This window comes from Anas platyrhynchos, chromosome 1 (assembly GCF_047663525.1).
Source record: "Anas platyrhynchos isolate ZD024472 breed Pekin duck chromosome 1, IASCAAS_PekinDuck_T2T, whole genome shotgun sequence".
In the NCBI taxonomy this organism is placed as follows: Eukaryota; Metazoa; Chordata; class Aves; order Anseriformes; family Anatidae; genus Anas; species Anas platyrhynchos.
In genome coordinates, this window is record NC_092587.1 from 16,257,440 (window position 1) to 16,281,336 (window position 23,897).

The 23,897-nt window shown below is 43.9% G+C and overlaps 1 protein-coding gene across 13 annotated transcripts in view; it reads right to left on the reverse strand.

The window, feature by feature from the left end:
• Positions 1–23,897, reverse strand: part of CELSR1 (cadherin EGF LAG seven-pass G-type receptor 1) — a 159,026-nt gene that overhangs the window by 71,114 nt on the left and 64,015 nt on the right. For all 13 annotated transcript variants that reach the window (XM_072032884.1, XM_072032858.1, XM_072032841.1 and 10 more), the window contains exons 2-3: positions 21,075–21,713; positions 1,395–1,617 (exon numbers count right to left, since the gene is read on the reverse strand). In XM_072032884.1, the coding sequence (XP_071888985.1) occupies positions 1,395–1,617; positions 21,075–21,713 (862 nt within the window). The remainder of the gene's footprint in view (positions 1–1,394; positions 1,618–21,074; positions 21,714–23,897) is intronic.

The following is a 23,897-nucleotide window of genomic DNA, read 5'->3' on the forward strand; positions in this document are numbered from 1 at the left end:
AAGTCAGCCCTGAGGGACAACCAAAGGTCAATCCTGACCAGATAAGCCATGGGAAAGCTGCAAGCCTGCACCCTCTCCAGAGGAAACACCAGCGTCCATCCGGAGCTCTGACTCCATGGAGGATAAGCCCTATGCATGGCCTGAGCAAAGAAGTCTTCTCCAGAACATTTTTTTTTAAACCTTGGGAAGCCTGAAGGGGGAGAGGAGAGCCCTGTTGCACACAGTGTGGCTGCCACTGTTGATCCCCTCATCCCCAGAGCGCCTCAATTGTCCCTATGGGAGAAGTGACAGACATTCCCACAAAAATCTGTCCAAATAGGATCTGTCAGGGCAGACAGGACAAGTATGAGGCTGCTCACACCTGGGAGCCAAAATGGGACCAGAAGCAGCAGGAGCTGGTCATGAAGGCCAGATGGAGCGAGGTGAGGAGCTGGGACAGTTGGGGTTGTCCCAGGCATGAGGTTGGGAACCAGAAGAGAGCAAGGACCTGAGGAGCACCAGCCTGCGCTCAGCCATGGCCTGACCACACCTCGTCCTCTCACAGGCTGGTAAACGGGGGAGGGGAAGAATGCTCCCAAATACGCAGCATGGATTCTCTGGGTCTGCAGCTGACCTGAGGGTCACGAGACCCAAAATGCCTCCTAGAAAAATGCATGACATGCTCTAGAGGAGGCAAACCCAGCACTCACCCTCATACCTCTCAGGACAAGGGCTGCTGAGACGTGGCCAGAGGTTGTGGCCCGGCACCACCCCATGGCCTGGGAAGGCTCCGGGGTCCCCTCTCCCCACATTGCACAACCCACTGAGAGCACTGGAGCAGAGGAAGGTCAGGAGGACACAGGCAGCCCAGCTCCCTCCCTGAGAACCAGCACAGTCCCAAAACCAAGCAGGCAGGGACTAGACCCTCAGTAGGACACACTGCTCTGGTGATGTCTCCTGAGCTGTGCTATCAGCTGCTGTCCAGATACCGTCACTGCTGCTGGTCCCCCCAAACCTGTGAGGGTTGAGAGGAGCCCTCTCAGCTGTGTGCAGCACCTGGCAGCTCTTCACCGAGAAAGGACTATGCATACCCAAAATCTCCAAAGAAGAGGAGGTGAATAAACTGATTATTTTCAGTAAGGAAGTTTTTAGTAAAGGTCTGTAGTAAAAAAGGCTGTTAGCATCTCAGCAGCATCCTCAGCAGGGCAGAATGATTTCAAGTAAGACAATTTTGCCCCACTTGCAGGAGCCAATGCCAGAAATCCCTCATGGTGACCTCTACACACAGATAATTTGTTGAATGTAATGAAATTTAATGAATATGCCCCAAGCTGGAGCAGAGAAGCCACCAGACCCAGACATGTGCCATGACCCTTTCACATGGGGACTTACAAACAGGGAGACCAGGGACTTACATGAGGGAGACGGTGAAGTGGAAGCGCTGCCGCAGCCCCTTGAAGGTGATGAAGGACTGCGGGGGGAAGCTCCTGGTGGTCATCTCGCAGTAGGGCCGCTCGTATTCGCCGGGGGGGCACTCGCACTTGAACCCCCCGATCAGCAGGTTGACGCAGGTTCCTCCGTTCTTACACACCCCTGGGGCGCAGCGGCCGGAGCGGGAATTCACCTCGCAGTACTCCCCTGGAAGGGCAGAAGGAGACATCAGGGAAGGCAATATCCCACCCAAGCAGCAAGATGCGGGAGACATCGGGACCCCAGTGCTTCTGGCACCCCCAACACTAGAACTTCAGCTGCTTTCCAACATCTGTACCCAGCCCCATCTGCAACCGAGGCACAAATCCGCATTTCAAGGGACAAAGGATGCTGCACTGTCTTTCAAGTCTGAATTCTCAGGGTGGTTGAGAGTATAATCCTCTTCCAAATATTTGACAGTGTTGGCCCTAGTTTTCAGATTCCTTGGCCGCTTTCACAGCTGGTGATAAATATAAAGCTGGTGATAGATAGATCTGTATGGGAGAAGGTAGCACTACCATTTAAAAACTTGCACACTCCCTCTCAGCCGAAATATGCGTAAATTGTTCCAGCATTTCACTGCGGGTAGGAAATTGTGTAAACAGATAAGTGTTTGCACTTCAGCTCGGCTGGAATTCGGCTTCGCTGCCCATGTCAGCGGCAGGGCGCGGCAGAGCCTGTGACAACGCTTGCAAAGCATTTATAGAAAGAATGAGCAGGGTGCCGATGACATATGTATTGCTTCCATATTTCCAGCACATCCTGCAGGTGACAGTGATTTTCTGAACGGTTCAGAGATGGGCACAGTAAGCTATGCAGAATTTAAGGATTACGTGTACCACTTGCTGAAGCTGTTTCTCCCCCAAATGTTTCATTTTGTTTCTATTCAGAAGTCTGTATTAAGATGAACACATCTTAATGAACATATCTTAATACTGAAAAATCAGGTATCTTACTTTGTATGTACACTATAATCTTTCTTGCATTTTCCCTAAATCTGAATGTGGATTGCAGTTTTAAAAAAAAATCAATTTGCAATACATGGTTTGTAATGTACAGAGGACATTTAAAAAATCTGCTGTGGTTGGGACAAAAGCAGGTGCTCAATTAATCATTGCACAGAAATGTGGCCCTCTGTGTGAGTTAATTAGTTAACATTTATGCTTTGGCATGTGTCTTCCTAAGGAAACCGTGTGATGCTCTATTACGCTCCTGTCTGTAAAGCTGTTCACAGAAATTAGAGATGGCTTGTAGAGACGAATTTTACTCGGTAAGTACAGTCTGACAACTAAACGCTACAGAGCACCAGTACCCAAGCCAGCCAGCTGAAGGAACACATTCCCATCAGATTGATGTTTGCATGATGACTCGCTACAAGATTATACAATTACATTAATTCAAACACAGTTAAAATCGTGCAAACACATTCCTGGAGGAAAGCAAAAACAGCAGGAACTGTAGGCAGCAACTCACAAACGAAGGCAAATTAAAACAGCAAGTTGTGCTGCAGCAGCTGCTCCCCCAGGTTCCCACGCCAGCCCCAGCCGCAGTGGAGCCGGGTGGGAGCTGCTCCGGGAGCATCGCCCTGATCTAGACCTGGGGCTGCACCTTTTTTCGGTGCCAGGCTGTCAGCTGCAGCAGTTTGCAGCCGTTTTGCGTGGTTTGGTAGCACCCTGGGGACAAGGCGAGGGAACAGCACTGCTGCATTTCTCCTCACACATCAGCATCACGCGCCTTTCACGCCGGTACAACGTGCGCTGGTGAAATGCTTGAGCAAGCTCAACAGTGCTGTGATCATTTATTGAGGGAAATGTATGCCATCCGGGTAGGTTCAGGTCCGGTGGCCTGCAGAGGACTGACCTCTGCTCCCTGTCCCTGCTCCCATGACCAACAGAGTCACCAGACACCGCCTAAGACGAGCGTGGTTGCAGGCATCTCCTTGCAGACAGGATACGGGGCTTTCCAGTATGATTTAGAAGGACATCATACAAGGCACAAGGGACCGAAACAAATATCGCTATAATAATAATTCTCACAGTTAACAAATTAAAAAATAAATCTTTCCCACCATCCTAGAGGGTGTGCAAGCCCAAACTTCTGAAGCAATAAACCATGTAGCCGAGGGTTCAACTTCAAGCCTGTGCTTAGAGCTTTTCTGATTCACGACTGATGTTCTCATATTCTCTTTTTAACATTAAGATGAAATGCTGTGAAAAACACTTGATAAATATCTCTCCGTTTCCATTTATTAACTGTGAGTATCAGGTTAGGCAAGATTATGTGAAGACACCTTCCTTAAAAGTTTAATGAGGAACTCAGCAAGATTAAAATGCTCAACAATGCGTTTCTTCTGAAAGAATCTGTTTATATCATCTGAGACAGAAAATGCCCTCAGTGTATTGAATATGCCAAAAATGCTCACACATGCATCACATGCACGATGAGGACATTACAGAAAGTGCTTTTTGATGATGCGTGGCATTAGCAGAGTCAATCTCCCCTTAAACCAAGAATTGCACAAATCTTTGATACCAAAACTCTCCAAAAATTGGAAAAACAGAGTTTCTGCATAAAGGCAAAATACAGGTTTATCCCTTTAAAAAAAGTACTAGGATATTTTATGAACTAAGTCTCCAGCTCGGAGTGGAATCTAATCTTCCAGGCTTTCTGAAAACAGAATGATATATTTGGCAACAGCAAATAATGGGCAGACCTGAACACACAGGGAGAAAAAAAAAACAAGACCCAAGCAAAAAGGATAAATTCCTCTCACTGCAGCATGCTCTGGAAATGCCATGGCAATACAGAGGGGCAATATAAAAGCCTAAGCTGGAAGTCACTGCAGGTCCTGTATTAACTCTATGATGTAACAAGAACCAATAGGCCATTTGTCTGGATACCTACACAGACACACTTCGTTAACTATTTAAGAGAAAAGAAAGCTCATAGAAAAGATCTATTTAATTATGTTTATTATTGCTTTTCATTATGATGCTTAAAGAAGCAGTTTAAAAAAAATAGTAGTTCAACTTTAAATACGATCCTTTGCCCTATATTAATTCAGCTGCAGCATCATTGATGTCCCAGTTCCTAAAATTATTCTGAATTCTCATTAGTCTGTAATGTAAATGAGAACTGAATTTGAGGCGCATTCTTTGATGCTGAATTTTCATATTTTGTGTATATTTACTGAAATATACTGAAACAGCATTTTTGCAATCTCTACAGTAGCTCCAAGGCTCCCCATGCTTTAAGGTGCCAAGTCTATCAAGAAACTTGACAAATCCTTTTTACTATTTTTCCAGAAGTACAAAACAGTGCCTGGGCTTATTTAGAAACACGGCCGTGGTGGCTTTATTACGTAGCCACCTGAGCAAGCACTTATTTGAAGCACTGCTTTGATCAGAAGCACCCAATCCATTTTGGCACCACAACACCCCCTTCGCGCAGCTCTGCATCTTGTCACTCCCAAGGGCGGCCGCCTCGCCCCAGCCACATCTCCATCCCACAGCACTGTCCTACGGGAGTGCTGAGGCCTGCAAAACACACAAAAATTGAAGTGAATCCTGCGTGTACTCAAAGGAAGAGCTGGTTGCTGGCTGACGTGCAGAAGCCGAAGTTGGAAGCCCCTAAGGGAAGAGCTCATGAAGGAGCCGGAACGGAAGGGATCTCCATCAGGCACAGCACCCGCATTCAGGATGAAGAATGAGGAGCCTGTGCGCCCGCTCCAGCTGAAGGTCAGAGGGCTGAGCCTGCAGAGGAATTTCGGCATGGTTGGAGGCGATGTCTCGCAGTCCGGTGGGAAAAAATAGTACAGAGAGGAAGGCGAGCTGCTGCAGGGGGCTGCAGGGGATCAGGTGAGAAGAGCACAGCCCAGAAGGACACCACAGGCAGCCTGGGGATGGTTTGTGAAGCTGGAGATGTCGGCGTGGCTCACCCTGCCACCCAGGCTGCCCTCCGCACCTCACCATGTTTCCTTCGTTAATATAAGTTTGTTTTTTTTCCACATTGGCCGACTTTTTAGAAATCGCCTAAAAACTACTTAGACATCACAACTCGGTGAAATCCACACAGGAAACATCAAGCTTAGTCCCTCCAGCTGCTAAATCCAGAGCATGTGCTGTCAGATAACATGGGCCGTGTCTGCCGGTTATCTGCTGGGCAGATTCCTGGGCTGTGAAAAGCTGCTGGACCAAGCCCACATGTGGTTTACTGTTACAGGATAGTGGCTGATCTTATATTCTCCCCATTAATATTGATGACTCTTAAAGATACACATCCTGTGGCTTTTACATGGCCCTTTATGTCATGTTTCCCAGTTTTAAAGCCCTTGAGATTACGATAGCTGCGCTTTTGACACTGATTCCTCCTCTAAATTGTACTGCCTTTCATATGCCTCTTCTTCAGTTTTAGGATTAACTTTACAAAGATGTTAATCATAACATTTCTCACAGGAATTATATGTAAGTGAGGGCACCATGGTATCAGGCATAATACAACAAGAACAGGCAAAGAAAAGATTGGCTAGAAAATGGCTTCATTTGGTTCCTCTCTGACACATAGTCCAAATAAAGTAATGGAATAGTTTGATGAATGAGCAATAAATGATGATAAACAAGTGGAAAGAAATAAAAGTAAGCTACTTCAAGTATGAAATCATAATCTTATAATTGCAAATACATTGTGAGCTGAACATTATGCACACCAACAGCACACTTGCATGCACTGGAGTCGTCTTTCCAGAAACCCGCCTGTGGTTTTGTTGGTGAGTTGCTTGATGACCTTACAATGACAGACAGTGCATAATGTTGGGAAACTTGCTGGAAACAATGTGATGGCATTGGAATAAACACAGAGTTATTCTACTCTTTGCTTCACTGCAATATCCCTGTTTAAGGACTAATCCTCAAAACTTTGTACAATTCTCTGATGGTCTTCAGGTGGTACACTACGTTAAATATATATATTTACATGCAGACCTGCACTGATGTTCTTGTTTCTTTTTCTTTTGCAGGTTCCCCAGACACATATTAATTTTTCACTCAGTGTCTGTAATTGTTTGACTTGAATTGATTCTTCTCTCCTTTCCTCCCTCCTGCCATTTGCTCTAGATACATACTAATCTCTTTCTCCACACTTGTAGTTGCTTCATCCAAATGGAAAGCACTTTGAGAAGCTGACTTAAGCAGCCAGACTAAAATGACATACTTTAAAGTGGAAAGGAGAAACCACAAGAAATAGGGCAACTGAATTCTTCAAGAAATCCCTGTTGACCCATTGCCCTAATAAAGAAACAACCATAGTTAAAAGATTATTTGGTATCTTGCACATTAGGGGAAAATCAGTCTACTTCTTCCTCTAAGTAACTAAAACACTATCCTATTCCCCAAATATCTGTTTGATATCTGATTTTAAAATTTCCTTTGTAGTGGATGCACTGGGTGGCAGAGATGCAAGATGACTTGGAGGAGAGATAGATGTGGTGGAGTGGCTGAAGCCAGGCCCATGGCCTCCACTGTCACCTGTTAACGCAAGACATGGCTTCCTCCCAGTATTCCTCCTTTTTGTCCCACACTGCAGGACTCCCATTTATAGACCTGTTGTCTCTACAAAATAATGCAAAATCAGCATGGAAATCTGTACTGGGATGAGATAAACAGGGTGGGATTCAATGCCCCCACTCTGGGGACAGTTTCACCGCTGTTTAGGCTGAGCAGAGTTACCACAGTCCTCTTTCCCCAGTACAGTGCACTTTCCTGCCCCTCCTTTGTACTCATGTGATCCTGAAGTAGGCTGATTTGCAGAGCTAATATGGCAAAACCCCACTGAGACTGACTTTTCTAATGTAGGGTTAATGATCTGCTGATTAGGCCCCTCCTAGGATCGATGGAATGAATAGCACAGCAGGCACAAAAGAAGGAGGCAGGAACATGCACCCAGTAATAAGAACGAAGGAATGGTCTTAGAAAGGTTTAACTGTTATGGAAATACTGCTTTAAGTTATTTTATACAGCTCACGACTGGGTGTAGTGGCTTACATTTGACTTGGGTGAACTGGATCAACACCTACAGCAGACACCCACCTCCCTTCACAGACTGTGCAAGCACGTACTGCAGGAAAATTGACTCCTGACACACCTCCAATGTAGGCACAAGTCAAGTAATGAAAATAAATAGGGGAAATATGCCCATAAAGAGAAATTAATGGCTTTGGTGACTCTGTGGGGCATGAGTCTATTCCCAGAATCAAACGGGAGAAATCAGCCTTACTGTCCAGCACAGTCCATTTGCAAATGAAACATTAAACAAACAAACAAACCCAGAAAAATGCTCTGTTGGTTTTATGGGAGAAGTCAGAGGGCAGTTACCCAAAGTTACCAAGCCATTCTGAATGAAGGAGAAGTTGGATCAAAGAGAAACTGGAAGCCACCTGTGCATTGGTGACCGTGATTCATTAGGGGATGACTACATTCACGAACCACTTTACACAAACAACATAGAAGCGCTACTTGAAGAGCAGAGGCAAATTTGGGCTCCCTTAAAACTCAGTGGCCAAAGCCCTGCTGCCACTTCAATGCCAGAAGCGCTCATTAGACTTAATACTGACATTGGTGTTTGTTGCTTTGGGAGGTTCCTCCATTAGCCAGCTACTAAATGTTCAAATTAGAAAACACGCTTTGGTGTTTCCTTTCACATGTTAATGTAGGTTTTTGGATTTAGAATCAACCTAGGAAAATTAAAATCAGTCCCAACCTTCTTACAGGGAGAAACATCAGCTTAATGTCCAGGGGTCTCCCTCTTCCCCCTTGCTTTCTGCTCCCTTTGCTGCTTTCTGAACTATAAAGGCAGATCACAAAAAACAGAGTAAAGTACAATAATACACGCATAAACCTACACAACCATACACCACATACAGACGTGTGCCTGTGCGTGCATACAAACACACTGTTTGGGACTAAATACCACTGACTCACGACAGCTGGCCTCTGTAATTTAAGGTGCTACCTGTTCCAGGCTTAACAAGGTGTATTTGCAAGAGAGTAACCTGAATTTAAAGCACTAAAATAACAATAAAAACACTCCTCTTGCAAACTATATACGTGTATTTATAGCTTGCCAAGTAGCTCTCTGAGGTGATAGACAGAAAATGATCCTATAATGCTACTCAGAAAATGGCTGTTTTATCTCTGGATGTGGTTTAATTTCTCTTGTGGGCACAAGCCCTAAGCTCTGAGCCGGTGGGAAGAGATGGTGCAGAGCTAGCAGGGCTTTCCCAAGGAGCCCTGTAGCACCGCTCTCCTCCACCACCACCCTGCTCCCCTCTCTGGGCCTTTTTCCATGAAGCTCCCCCCCCAGCATTCCTGACAAGTCACAAATCAGATTCCTAAATATCACAGGACTGGGTTAAAGGTCGTGTGATCTTTGATCATGAGATGCTCAAAAATAATGAACACAGGATGTTTTTTTTATTTACTTTTATCTGTCCCTGAAACTACGGATGGCATCCGCTGGCCCCAAGGCATGTGAGGGCTCTTGGTGGTCAATTCCAGCCTGAAACACACATCAGAAAATGGCTGCTCCAAGGGTTCTCACCATTCTCACTCCCATCCCAAAAGGAAGCTGCTACTCATCCTTATCCCTTCCCACTTCTTCTTCCCACAGGGGTCCTTGAAGTTGGCCACTGCACCCTGGCTGCCCCACGGCCCTGAGATCTCCTGGGAGGAGGCCCACAACAGGAAACTCCTGTGGTCAAATGGGCAAGGGAAAAGCCAGAGCCCCATCCCACTTGCTGATCCTTCAGGAAGGACCCTTCCCCTACAGTGCTAAAGTAGCACCACACTGTATTTTACAAAAACAAGAGCAGGGGAATCTCAGGTCCCTTTCTCTTGAACTTTTTCAGGCCATGCACTGCACATGGTGACACGGTGCTGAGCTTCTCGTCATTCCAAAACCAGGCCCACGTGCAAAGCACCAACCTCAGCAAAGATGTGCCTCTTTTCCTCACCTCTTCCCTGCCTCGATCATAAAACAATGCAAAATAGAAGACTGCCTGCAAGGATGGATGGATGGATGGATGGATGATTTGGGATTTGGGGGCTTTGCATTTCAATGAGAAGGAATAATTGAAAAAAAGGAACAACGCTAAGGAGGATTAGTGATATTTGGGGCACGTCTGTTGGAGAAATTAATTAGTATCTGTTGATTTCAGGAACAACGAGCATGTTCTCAAGATGCTATGTGCTCTATTTGTATGGTCACTGCACCTTGTACCTCCCACGTAACTTCCATCAATGTTGACAGGAACAGAGCACAGGCAAAAGTCATAACTGAGTCTTGGGACTTCACAACTCAGGCATTAGCATCACTACTCCCTGAAAAGCCCCTCTGGGTTGTGGAGAACTCTTCAGGCCACGTCTATCACCCAGGACTATGTACAACACAAAATTACAGAAGAGGAAAAGGAAGCACACAGAAATTTCCAGTTCTTGTTGAGTTCTGTGGCAGGTATATGTTATACAACTTATCGTAATGCAAATTGCACTGATTTGGGGTAAGATATGGTGATGAAGCACTGCCGTTCAAAGGCCTAGGCTTTATCTCTGGATATATTTAGTAAGGAAAAAATTTGACTGTAGATGTTCAAGATAAAACCCTAATTAGCTTATGTCATTGGGTCTGCAATTTGCATCATCTTTTATCCGGAATAAACCTCGTGGAACAGACCTTCCTAAAAATCCTGCTTTCCTGCCATTCTGTTAAAACCAATGGGAAACCCGGAGGTGTAAGAACAAGACACTCCTCCACACAGCACAGGTAACTCATTTACAGAGGAATATTCCTCCCTCCATTTATTTTTAAGAGAAACAGTCTTCCTCTACCTTTACTAGATATACATTCGATGTCATTTGTTTCTCTCTCCTCTCTGTGCCACGTGGTTTATCTCTAACTGAGGAAGGGCACAGAGAGGGGTCCCAAGGGGTCCCAAGGCTGGAGCAGCCCCTGAAGCTCACAGGACTCGCTCCCTTAGGGACAGGTTTTGCAGCCTGGTCCTTATTTGCATCCATGTGCACCTGCATGCTCTGCAGCATGGGAACCAGCTGCCGTACCTGGTTCTCACATCCTTCCACAGGCAGACGGTGTAAGAAGGAAAAAGGTCACTCGTGGCCTCAGCATGCAACTGCTCCAATGACAAAAAAGATTATTTTTGTAAAATAGCAATTTTTATTGGGCACTGAATGCCACCATGGGCACCGAATGCCACCATGGGCACTGTAACTGCCCCAGGATGGTGTTTCACAGGCCACTTCAGACCCACACAGTGCTTTTGAGAATATATTAAGCTATTTACCTGACTGGGGAATGAAAGCAAGGCATGGTGGCTGTGCTGTGTGTGTGCAGTAATGACTTTTATCAGCAGGAACTCAGAGTCGGAAAACTAGACATGCTTTCAGGCACAACCCAACTTCCTGCCCACTTTCAGCCTGTTTTTTTTCCCTAAACTGCTTTCCATGGAGGAGGACACCAAAGGGCTGCAACTCCCATTTCCCAAATTGTAGGAAAACAGCTCTACAAACCTACAATAAAGGGACATTAGTGAGATTTCGCATTTTGTGTTTTCCACAAGCCTGAAATTTTCACAGAAAAATCTCCCTCTCGCGTCTTCTGTGAAATCCAGCACTCTGGTAAAAATGATGGCATCTGGGAAACAAGCAGACCTCAAACAAGCTCATGCCCCTTAACGTCCTAGGTGGTCACAAAGCTTTGGTGGAATGAAGCATAATGGCCAATTAGTGAGAATACTCGAGGAGAAGCCATCAAATATTAATAAAGCAGCTGAAAAACATGCTTAAAGTAAATCTATTATTGTAATTACGTCTTGGGAGGCTGGCATTTCAGAGCTTTGTATTTTCATTTTACAGGAGAAGTGTTAGGTTAACAGAAAGTTATGCTGGGAAGCACAATACAGCTGTCATTACTGCAGACCGTGAGTTCAGAGGTTTTCCTTCATGGGGTATTTAGAACCAGCAAAAGCAAGCCAATGCTCATCAAATTCCCATTGTTATGCATTTAAGGGAAATTTTGGAGAAGAGGAAAAAAAAAAAAAAGGCTCCTTTACTTCCCAAATACAAAGGATTAGGGTTAAATAATAATCTCATAATCTTGTGTTTTAATAATCCAAAAAATATCTCTGACATGGGTCAGTAAAAACAAACTGAAAACAAAGCAGCTTAATCAGGGAAGCTGATGTTTTCTTACTGACTCTTGTAAAAAACATCGTGAAGTTACACATCCTGCACTGAAAACCTTGAAATTGGTGTCTTTTTTAAAGCAGTAGCTTTTAAAAAATTTTACACAGACTAATTGATAACAAATGCAGCCAGTTTCCACAAAATGTAACCCTTCCTAAAAACGTTGATAGATTAAAATTCAGCCAATTTTAACAATAGTTAACAATAGTTTCACTTTGAAATCACCTTAAATGATTACCTAGTCTTGATAGAGTTAATATAGTTTACTGTGTCACCTAGATTGTGTTTAATTATTAATAAAAGACACTACTTGTCATAATAATGTTTCTTAAAATGAGCACATCGGTGTGCTGACCTCTTACAGGCCGGTTGCCCTAGCTACTCAAAGTATGGTTTTTAATTATTATATTGAAAATGTCTCTTATACGGTTAGCTAAAGAGAATTTGAGAGCCCAAAGTAATGTATCTTTATCTTGATTTTTAGAAAATTCAGGCTGATGACTGCCCTGAAAGCTGGGCTGACCAGGGCAGGGTACAGTACCGGGTCCCCAGCAGGAGCAGGGGCTGCGCTGCAGGCAGTGAACCGTGATGCTCTAAACAAAAGAGCATTTGCACCAACAATGAGGCTGCGGTTCCCACCACGCTCTGCACAACTGTATTGCGGAGTCGTAATTATCTTGATGTTCAAGGCCAAGTGCCTCAGCCTGGTGCCCAACTGTCGAAACTTTCAGTCATCGTAGCACAAAGGAGCGGCACACAAGGAGCCGCACTTTTTTTCCCTTCCCTAACAGGACATCACCCTGAGACCCTCCTCTCTGCACCCAACCATCCTTCCTGCTGGCCCTGCGATCGCTTTCCTGTTGTTGAGCTACTGATGAAAAGAGGAACGGCTAACCCCGGAATTACAAATGTTTTTCACAATTCAGTCTTTTGTTCAGTTCTGTTTCCCAGTTATGTACTCACAGCCAGGAGAAAAGGAGGCCCATTACCTTGGTCCTTGGAAGTTACATTTCTTTTTATGTGTATATTGTTTCGGAAGATCTAAAATATTTAATTCCAACCTTCCTGGAACTCGATTTTTTAGCCTTCATCTCTGCTATGAGAATTGTGAGGGGGTTTCCAGAACATGAAGTATGCTGGAAAAAACACTACCTCATGATGATTTTATCTTCCCCACAGCTAACTGAAGGGCAAGTGCTTTTTTTGTTGGTGGTGGGTTTTGCTTTTTCCCCCTTTTTTTCCTCTTCTCTTCTTTTTTTTTTTTCCTATTTGGTTTATTTTCAGTGAGCAACAACCCATCAAGACACCTAGCAGTGGTAATAAAACATTTAAAGGGCAGTCTAATGCATGGGCTACCCTGACACTTAGCAAGTACGTGTTTTGATGTATTAGAATGAATTTGTGTGGCTTGCATACATTTTAAAATTTCATCCAGCTAGGCTGTCTTGACACACACACAGAAAAAATAAAACGATGAGAAAAAACCCCGAGTCATATGTTACACATGGCTCAACTTGGCTAAATTAATGAAAGCACAATCATAAACGATGGTCACGGAGAAATTTGCAGCAGTTTAATAAAATGCTATTTAAAATATTTTAATTAAAATTCACTTAGCGTGTGTAGTTTCTCTCAGATCAATGTTCTTCAATGGAAATACACATTCACAATGAAGGTAGTGTATGTGGGAACTTAGCCACGTCATTAAGGAGGGGTTTTACATGTACCTGTAAAATTATAATATCAAATAGCTCCACTTTGTGTAATTACTTTCCACCTTCCCCTTTTTTTAGTTACACCAGTGAAGATAAGCAAATGCATTGCAACAAAGGTTTTCAAAAAGCCTGGGAGAATTGTGACTCCCGTTTAGGTGTGGTAGCAGAAATCCCATTAATATAGAATCAGAAGTAAAAGTCAAAAGCAAGTACAAGCCCCCCAAAATGCTGAAAATTCATGGAGCAAGACATTCAAAAAGACAAATATGTACAACTGGTTAAATGCATTAAGAGAGAGATCTCATGTATGCTAGAAACAAGAAAATCCTGAATTTTTAGAGAATCGCAATTTGTTATTAATTGGAATGGCAATAGGTATCAGAGGTGCTCAACCTGTATTTCTCTTCTATTGAAAAAAAAAAGATAGGGTCACGTTCATAGGACATATTCTTGCCGAGGGCAGGGAAGGAGAGGCCAGGTGCCAAAGCCAAGCAGGGAGCAATGCCAGGTCAGCAGCCTGCCTACTCATGTAACCGCGAGCACACCAGTAAGAACCTACCCTGTCCCCAAATCACAATATAACACACATCAATGGCATTAATAATGGGCAGGTGTAAAAATGTAATCGTAAGCATGGAATCCTCCAACAAGTTATTTCCCACATCCTTCAGACACTGATTTTTAGCTATATGCTACTTGACATTGTCAACAACTGGAAGGAAAGCCTACGATCATCAGTGATAAATTCTGCAGGTGACTGATAATGAGAGCAGGGAAATGAAGGGAAGACCAGGCCAGCTACTCAACCATCTTAAGGAAAAGCAGAACAATGCAAGAGAAAACCCAAATGACGAGCTGTAGTCACTAGGCAGGATTTTCTAGACCCTAGAAATTTTGGACCCTGTAATTGTTCAAGACCTTAGACATTTTTGACCCTGTAATTCATAATTGTTTTGGAGATGTATGACTAAAGTAGCTTCTGAAGGCAGGGCTAAGTGATTGTACTGGTGAGGGACCTGTTGCTTTCTTTTACAAAGCACCCTTCATGCACCCACTACAAAAAGGCCTGCGAAGAGCAGGAACCTCGTCAGACCGCTGTAAAACTAATTGAAAAGACCAAACAAAGCAGTAAGTCCGTAGCTAGGTTTCCAGATGACAGCAAAGGGCTTTGATCAGTGCAAGAATTTCCACGGGCAAGGAGGAGAAGACACGAGGCTCCAGAAGAGGCACCCAAACTGCCAGCAAATGCAAGACTTCAGCTGAACCAAAAACCATCCGCGGGCAGCAGCTGGGGTGGATGTAAGGGAGGGTTGCTGCACAGCTGGGAAGGCTTTCAGGCTTCAAACAGTAGCTAGTTGATACACATCGGGATGAGGGTAATGTGATAAAACTCTTTTCCGGGCTCTCGGAGAAGGCACAGCAGATTGATGTTAGGGCTGCAGGCCATTTACACAGTTTGAGAAGTGTCAACAAATACACCACAGTAATCCAATTAGAGCAGGCTTTCTGCATCCTGACAAGTGAGCATAGGTTGAAGATTAGTTGAAGGAAACATCCGTCAGGGAAAAATCCCGCTACAGGAGAGGGGGACCTCTGCAGGGACTCCTGTGGTAACCTGACGCAAACTCCAGGCTCCAGATGTTCATCTCCTGTGATTCAGCAACATTTAGAGAAAAACAGTCGACAGGAGCGTGACAACGTTTAAAAGTTTAATAAACTTCAGCTTTTGACTCTATTCTATAAAAATGTAGCTTTACTCTGTATTAATTATTTCAGTTGCCTTATGGAGCGGTATTTCCACGGTCGTGCTATCAGCCTCAGGTCCCGCTGAGCACCAGGAGGCTCCAGCCCAGCCACGAGGCTGTTGTGTGCTGGCCCCATCCCTGCACGCCCTAACAGTGAGCAGCACTGCAAAAACAGGCAAGGACACATCTTAACGTGCAGGGGCACAACAGATCTCTGCAGGTAAGTGTGTGAGAGCGTGTCAGGAAAGAAATCCCCTTCACAGGGCTCTCCTCCAGTTTTCCAACCACCAGCAGCCCAGGCATGGCTCACAGGAGCTGCCCTTGCTGCTCTGGATTTTGGCACCAACTGCTTTTATGGGACCTAGAAGATGCTGCGCCATGGTTGCCACCCTTTGGAGTAGGGGGACAGCATTACTTTTTCTTAAAGGGGTGCCTCATGGCCTTCATCTGTTCAGAATAACTTCTTTGGAGTCCAAAGCAATCCTTGGATGAAAAGTGCTTTGTACGGATACGGCTTGTAACGAACTGAAGTCATAGTTCCTTGACCACATATATACCCAAAGGCAAGAATTTTGCCTGCTGATACCTCTTCATCTGAATATCCCAAGCCAGTACTTATTTTCGGAAATCCATGATGTAAAATAGACATCACAGTAAAAAGAGAGAGAAGAAAGTAACTTGCACAATCGACTGCTGTGCTCTTCAAATGCAGCGTGCACTGTGTAATACTCAATGGAAGACTTATTATCCATGGCTAATTGCAAAGAATAGGTTGTATAAGTTCCTCCTCATATGTTTAGGTATTAAGTCAGCTCATGAGACAACATCTGTGGTTCGTTGCTCTGTGGCATGGGTAAATGCAATGGTCATATGGGGAAACTTCAAAGCACTGCGAGACAGATTTATGAGACGCTACGTCTCACAGTACATAGCTGAGTGGCAAAGATCATAAAAAGAGGAAAAGATAGGCTTTTGCAGCTCTTGCACCAGTCCTGCTCTGAGAAATGTTTGGAGGAGCTCTGCCTCTGTACTGCTCACAGAGCCCTCACCAGCTGGCCAAGTGCCGTGAGCTGCTGGGGCTTGGAGAGGTGCCGGTCTGTGCCCGGCTGCTGCCAGCAGCAGGGATGGAGCTTGCCATGGCCACATCAGCTCAGATGTCTGCTCATTCAGTAAAGGCAGAAGAGGGTTTTCCTTACACAAATTCCATGTGGATGAAACAGAGGAAGCTGAAGAAGTGGTGGGAAAGCTGTGCAGAGAACAAAACTAAGGAGTGGTAATCCTAAAGAAGGATCCTGTACATGTACGTTCCTTTACCAGGAAACCAGGACTAAGGGACACTGTTTAGGTAGCACCAGTACAAAATACTGTAGTAACTTCCTTTCATTCAGCTTAATACTTGAATGAGGTATCCTTCAGAGAGATGATCCATAAAGCTGACCCGTACTGTGGACAAGGCCCCTACATTCATGGAAGTGTTTGGGAAGAACACAATTCCTTATGCAGCGTCTTGTGCTCAGGACAAACTTGGTCACAGGTGTCTGAAAGTGCTGGCAAAGCCCCACGGCCCTGGGATGATAAACTTTCAGCCTTGCCATTGAAAATTTCCTAAAATATTAAGATATGCTGTACAAGACTTTGCTGTTACACACCTATGGGTGCAGGGCTCTAGCAGAGCTGCAGAAGTGTAACCGAGACTGGAATTTCAGACACTCTTGCCCAAGATAAAATGCTCATTACAGCTACCCTGGCTGCCAGATTTCTGTATTTGAAAGCTGAAATTCTTCCAAATAAATCTCTCTGGCCTGAAAAATGAGAAACTAGTATCAGACCAAGCAATGAAATTACTATCTGAAGGATGGATATGAGTTAAGAAACCAGAGAACCAGATCTTCATGTTTGCTTTTACTGCTAGATGTTGTTTGAAAGAGCCAAATCCTGAGAACTTGCTGAGCACCATGAATAGGGCCTTCTGGCATGACTCTGCAAAACCAGCTACAATTACCTCCTTGTGGCACACACAGAGAGAACTCATGGCGGCAAAGTTAGATGGCATGATTTCTCACATCAATATGGTATCACAAAAATAAATGAGGACTAAAAAAAAATATAACACGTAAAAGATCTCTAATTGCTGTATTTGATTACTACAAGATTTATGACCACTTAAGATTTCTCCCCTCTCTGAAGTGAAATCCAAGGAGAGATGCTGAGGATATGGGAAGTTCTCTGGCAATATCTTTTTTCCCCAGAAATTGCTCCTTGCTAGGGGAGAAGTAGCAAAGGAGGCAGAAAGAATGCCCTGTGCTACGGAGAACTGTGGGAACATCATATCTCTTCCTTATCTCAGGATTATTTTTTTTTTTCCCTTTGGATTGCTTTTGTTCTGTGTGGTTCAGTTTTACTTTGGGGGATTGGGACAGCAGAGGAGAACGCCGGTGGCTGCTGCTGAGCAGAAGGATCACAGGCACCGAGCTGCCACGGGAGCTGATGGCAAGGCAGGAGATACACCCAAAGAGGTGTCCACAGATATATGGCCTATAGGAGGCTCAACCGCTCCTGCAGCACTCAAAGATACACAGAACGTAGCTGGAAAAAAGAAACAGGTTTTCCACAGTGTCTGAGTTCATTCAGTCTGTTTGCTTAACTTAAATTACGTCCTTTAAGCCTGTAGTCGTGCACACAGCTCCCTGCTGTCAATAGCACCATTGTCAGCCTGCACCGTTGTTCACTACTGTGCACGAGTTTCTATACAAAGAACAGAATTTAAAGCAGTTGCTGTTTTGAAAAACATGATTAAAAATATATGTCCTTGTTCCCTCACCTCCTTCCATCACAGGAAGTGAAGCTGATTCCAGCTCACCAAAAACTAGCCAGCGTTCAGGTTTCAAAAATATCTTATAAGAGCTCAGTTTACCTTTGTGCACGTAACAGAAGACTCCTGAAGACAGAGGAACTTTCATCATGTATAAATGACTAACAATTACTTCAAAACAAATGGAGGGCTTCAAAGCAGGGTGGAAAAATGGGGGGAAATTCCATCTGATTATGATAGGACATAATTATCTGCCACAGGAAATAAATGCTATATTTTTAACAGGTGACCAGTCAGATAGATTCAGTACAGGGTTATGATTGTGTAGTGATTTATCATCGAGTTTCAGCGTATGTTAGCAGAGAGATGATAGATCTTAGCATTTTCTTGCAATTATTTTTTGACATAGGCTCTTAATTGGGAAATTGAAACATGAGAGCTGCCAGAGCAGGCTGCATTTCATTGACAATTACCATTCATATTTCATCTTTTACAATTATTTCAGAGATTCCTAAGTACTTCATAATGGTATGTTACTACTCTGAGTTTATCCCATGGAAACATGTCTGTAATGCCACCATCTCCCAATATTCAGCCTTAGCAATGCTCTGTCCATGCCATCAGCCACTGTTCTGCTTTTCCCATTCACAGTTGCTGCATTATGAGTCAATACACACTGCTGTTTCTTGAAACAAACCTGTGCTGCTTAAATGTTAGATAGATATAAAATCTGTATTGTTGCAAACAATAAATATTTATATACAAGCAGCAAATGCAATATTATGATCAATAGATCATAAACCCAATTTTAAATTGATACTAACTTATTTTAAAAAAGGTCAACAATTGTAGGCAAAATAATGCAGTTCTTAAAGGAGATCATGGACAAAATTCAATAATGGATCGAGTACTTTGTAAACTATTTTTGGTAATAGATTGCTTGTTGATAACATTTTCCACCTCGTTCTGTAAAAGGGGTGAAAAACAACCATCTAATGACCACCATATGTGGCCAAGTGTGTCAGGTCTGATGGAAACAACATTGTCATGCAACACTGAGCCTAAAGGCACTAATGTAACATAAACCAACCACAGAGTGGATACTAAATGTCTACTGCATTCATTCGGCAATAAAACAGATATAGTCAATAATATTTGTATCAATTTACAGGATAAGGAATTCCAGAGCCCTCTTGAACACAAGGCAAACTGTCACTCCAAACAATAAAGAGTTTCACTGAGGCATGGTTAACTCTGAAACCTAAAGTTGGCATGCCTATGAGCAGTGCACATTCCTTAATTTCTGATCACTTCAAAATCCTGGCAGGACAGTTAATTTTTAACTCAAGAAATATGCACTGAAAACACAGTTACAGATCAAATCTTTCTTTGTGTATGAATATTATGCTGCTGAATATATGAATATTCATATTATATGAATAATATAGGTACAGTGACTGTTCTGACTACAGAATTAATTATTAAGTATGTTCATGAATTATTAATGTAAAATTATCCTCTTTCATTTTTAAGCATATTTAGTCTTTTTATTCTCAAAATAGCAAAAGACCCTCAAAATTTGATATGAGAATGGCATGTTTCTATCATTCTATGTCATTCCAAAACTTTCCAAGACACTTACTCATGGATGAATTAAGTCTATTTATATGCATACCATTTTCAATGAAACTTGCTATTTCTAAGCATTCCTAATCATACTATAGTATTACATAAACATGTTAAATTAAATGAACTGGTTATAAAATCTATTGTGTGATGCCAAGTGTTTTCCATATCATGCATCAACTGTATGCACAGAAAATGGACTTCATAATGCATTTCACTGTATAAGTCACACACAAGAAGCCTCCCAGGAACAATCATTCCTCAGCAAAGACCAGAATCCCAGCCATCACAGGCAGATTCAGGGTTTCAATGGTCAGACAGAAAAATTGTCTCCAGAACCTTATGAAGATTCTGTTGCCCTGAGCCCCTCTGATCTCAGGGAGCATCTCCTGCCCCTGTGCCGGGGAAAGTCCAGTTCCCTTACTGATGCCATGTCCCTGCTCACTTGCTGCTGGCTCCTTTCACCACTGCATTTTTAATTGCAGTCCTGAGCCAACAGCCATGTAAAGTGAAGGAAAACCCTTCCACCTAGAAGGCTGGATGCAGCCCCGTAGGCATACACATCATATTATTTTTTTATATGAAGACTTAAATAATTTATGTTTTCAATTTTTTATAACTTCAGCACCGACAGGCCGCCTTGGGAGCAGTCCCCTCTGCTTTACACCTCATTTTGTGGGGGTCACAGCAGATGTTGACGAGCTGTCAGCATCAGTTACAGCCAGGCAGCACCTCAGCACAGGATGCTCACATGCACGTGCAGCTTCAAACACTCAAATAATCCCACTGCCTTTACTGAAGCACCAGAAAACATTCGGCTGGTATTCCTCCCTAACATCTCAAGAATGTTTGAGAAGCAGCACTTTGATCTTCACTAGCTTTCAAGATCATGATGAGGCAAAGGCTGCTGGACATGGGCCTGGAAGAGGCTTTCTGGAGTCCACCTGGACACTTACAAACTGGAGCTGCCTCACAGAGTTTCCCATAAATGTATATTGTGGTAGTTTCTAGGCACCACGAGCCACCCTCATGCTCTGCACTTGTCCCAAGGGTTGGTGACCTTACTGAGGCTGCCCACCCACACCATGCCCCGGTGGGCACTGCTGAGGTGCCAGGAAGGAGTTAACATGCAAAACCATTGGACATGGCCCACCTTTTTCCTTCCAAGTATTTAGGTAAATGAAATATGTTTGCACAAAGTGGGTAGAAATTCACATGAGGGGAATCATTTCAATAGTTGTTGGTCCCCCTGGCCCGGCCTGGAGCAAGGCACGGCTCCTGTCACGGCGTGTCCCTGAGGATATCGGCCTTACCCCAAGTGACGTGTGGCACTCAGAAGCCTTCCCCTCCCAGAAGGCACCGCCAGGAGTTTTTCTCCCTTTGACTAAGAATGTCAGCAATTCCAGCTTGATACAGAGCTGGCCTGGTTGACGGGCTAACATATAAATCATGGGTCAAAGATAAGATAAACACATACCAGTGTAGTCCTCGTAGCACTCGCAAGTGTAGCCCCCTTCTCGGCTCCGACACAGCCCGTTGCTCCCACAGGGGTTGGAGTAGCAGAGGTCGATCTCCGTCTCGCAGTAGTCGCCTGTGAAGCCGGGCGGGCAGCGGCACCGCAGCCCGTTGATGGGGTGGATGGGGCGGAACAGGACCGTGTTGGAGCTGATGAATGGGGCCGAGCTGTCGAACTTGAGCACGGAGACGCACTTCATGTAGTTCTCGCAGGGCTCCCGCAAGCAGATGTTGTCGTCGAAGGGCAGCACCCTCTGCGTGGAGATCAGGGTCAGCAGGGTCCTGTTGAGGTAGATCTGCTCCTGAAGGTCCTCGGAGGGGAAGAACTTGTTTCGGATGCCACCGGGGAGCAGAGCCGAGAAGGTCACGTTCAGGATGTTGGAGCTGACGTCCGTGTCGTTTTGGATGTTGAACACGAAGATGCCATCCTTGGCGGTGGACAGCACTGTTGCCACCCCCTCCACGAAGAGGGACAGGAGGGGAGAAAGGAACCTCTCCTGGGACATGTTCTCCAGACGCACCGTGATGCTGTTGGTGAGCATGTCATCAGTGATGATGGTGACGCGCAGGGTGCACACTGCTGTTACGCTGTGGACACCATCTGAAGGGAAAAAAAAGATTACAGCGGTGTCAGGGACCGGGCTTCAACCTATGGGCAAGGACATCCCGGCAGTCTCCTAGAAATTAAACGGACCTGTGAGGCATTTCAGGGCACCAGAATTTGAGTAGGAAATGCATCCTTCTGCAGTGATTACCAATGCCTCAAATATCTCAAACAGCACACCCAGAGAACATCCCAGGCAAACAAATGGCGGGGCTAGTGAGCAAACAGACAGCCTGACAGCCCTGGGATGACCAAGGGGGCTCTCCTGATAGCAACTGAAGGGATCTTAAATACAAGTCACAGCTAGTCTACAGCCGGTGCTGGGAAGCTGTTGCTTTTCACAGCACACCACCAAAATTATCTTCTCCAGGCGCAGTCTCAGGCTTAAGGAGCCAGAACTATGCACAGACAGAGAGTTGTTACCAGAGCTTTAGATAAAAGCCACCTACGGAAATATTCACATTTAAACATCTGAATTCATTCATTCTACACACCTTCTTCAGAAAATGTTATGAAACTTAGAAAAAAAAATCAGTAATGAAAAGCAGACATTTAAAAACTCTTCAATTTAACCTTTATTTAAAGCATTTCTGGTACAGCTGTGGATGTTTTGCAACAAAACCCATAAATATGTGCATAGTAATAATACCTGACACTGGACTGAGAGATGTCACTGTAAAATCTTAATATACCCCAGGCTTACTGTGGTGTTATGAATGTACAAACATTCTTTCTTTACAAAACATAATTGTGATGATACAGTTAATGCTATAATTAATCCAAATTCAATGTGAGAATGGAATGGGAAATTGCATCATAACCAAAATCAAACCACTTAGTCTGATTCTGTCTCCTTGCTAACATTAAGGACTCATTAAGAAAATGTAGATCACATTACAGAAAATATGATTAGTACTACAGTAGCATCAAGAGATCCCAGGAGAGATCGAGACTGAGTTCTGATAAGAAATGTTCCCTCTCAAAGATCTTACAGAGCAAATAAACAACTAAAAATGGGTGTGAGTTCATCTCATGAGGGATGAACTGGCTTGAGTGGCCACTACCCAGCCCACAGGGGTGTTAAGAACAGAATCCAGCTCTCCTAGGTCCCAGCCTAGTCCCATAGACTTGGCCCAAAGCATCCCTGAAATAACAGTTTCACAAGTGACCTGCTATTGCATGTGTTTCAGTCAAACCATAATGCATGTGTGGAAATGGATTTTGCATTAATATATAATCACAGCAAAAACTGCATTTGAATCAATCTAAAACCAGTGTGAGATCAAAATTCTAACAGCACGGATTGCCAAAGGTCATCTTCCCAAGGACTGTTATCTGAAAGTGTAAGTTTATGACCCATTATGGTCTCTTCTAAAAGGTCTTCCAAGAACAGAAAAACCAGAATGGCTCTTTTGCCATTCACAGTTATCGCTGCACCCCAAGTGCTCTTTTTTCAAAAATAAATGTAGTGTTAATTGCTTATATTATATTAATAAATTTATTGTTAATTATTGCATAATTAACCAAATGGCTTTCAACTCCATCCTCCTGATCAGGATATCTGTAAAAGCTCAGCTGTTGACTTTTTTTCACACTGAAGCAGCTTTAAGGCAAACAGAAAATTCTTCTCTCCTGTGTGTTACTTTACTACTGCCTAGCTAAAAGCAAACACTAAGAAGAGGTCATTATTTGGGGTCATCTTTTTGATGTGCCCATCATAGCTGCTCACGTGCCAGCTTTTGCTTTCTCCCAGAGATCTTTACCAACTCTTCCTTGGACTCACTCTAGAAACATTTCTGCTTTCATGAAGACCCAAAGACACTGAATGCAACCGTTAAGAAACATCAGTAGCCAAAATTGTCATATATAACCACCTCCTCTGGTGTAGTCTGTGGATGTCTGGACAACAGCTAGTACAGGATGCATTTTATTTTCATAAACGACAGCCTCAGACTAGTTTACCCACTTCTGTCAACTGCACAGCTCGTTCCACTGAAAGAACAGAAGCAGAATAAACTATTCACGTTTTTTTCCTAAAGCAATTGACATTTGATTGCCTGTCCCATAGGGTCCCTGAACTATTTTGCTATTTGTTGCACAATACCCTACAGAAGTGCTCTCATACCAGCGAGGAATGAGAATAGTGGACAATGGGTCCTTTTTTTTAAGAAAACACTATGA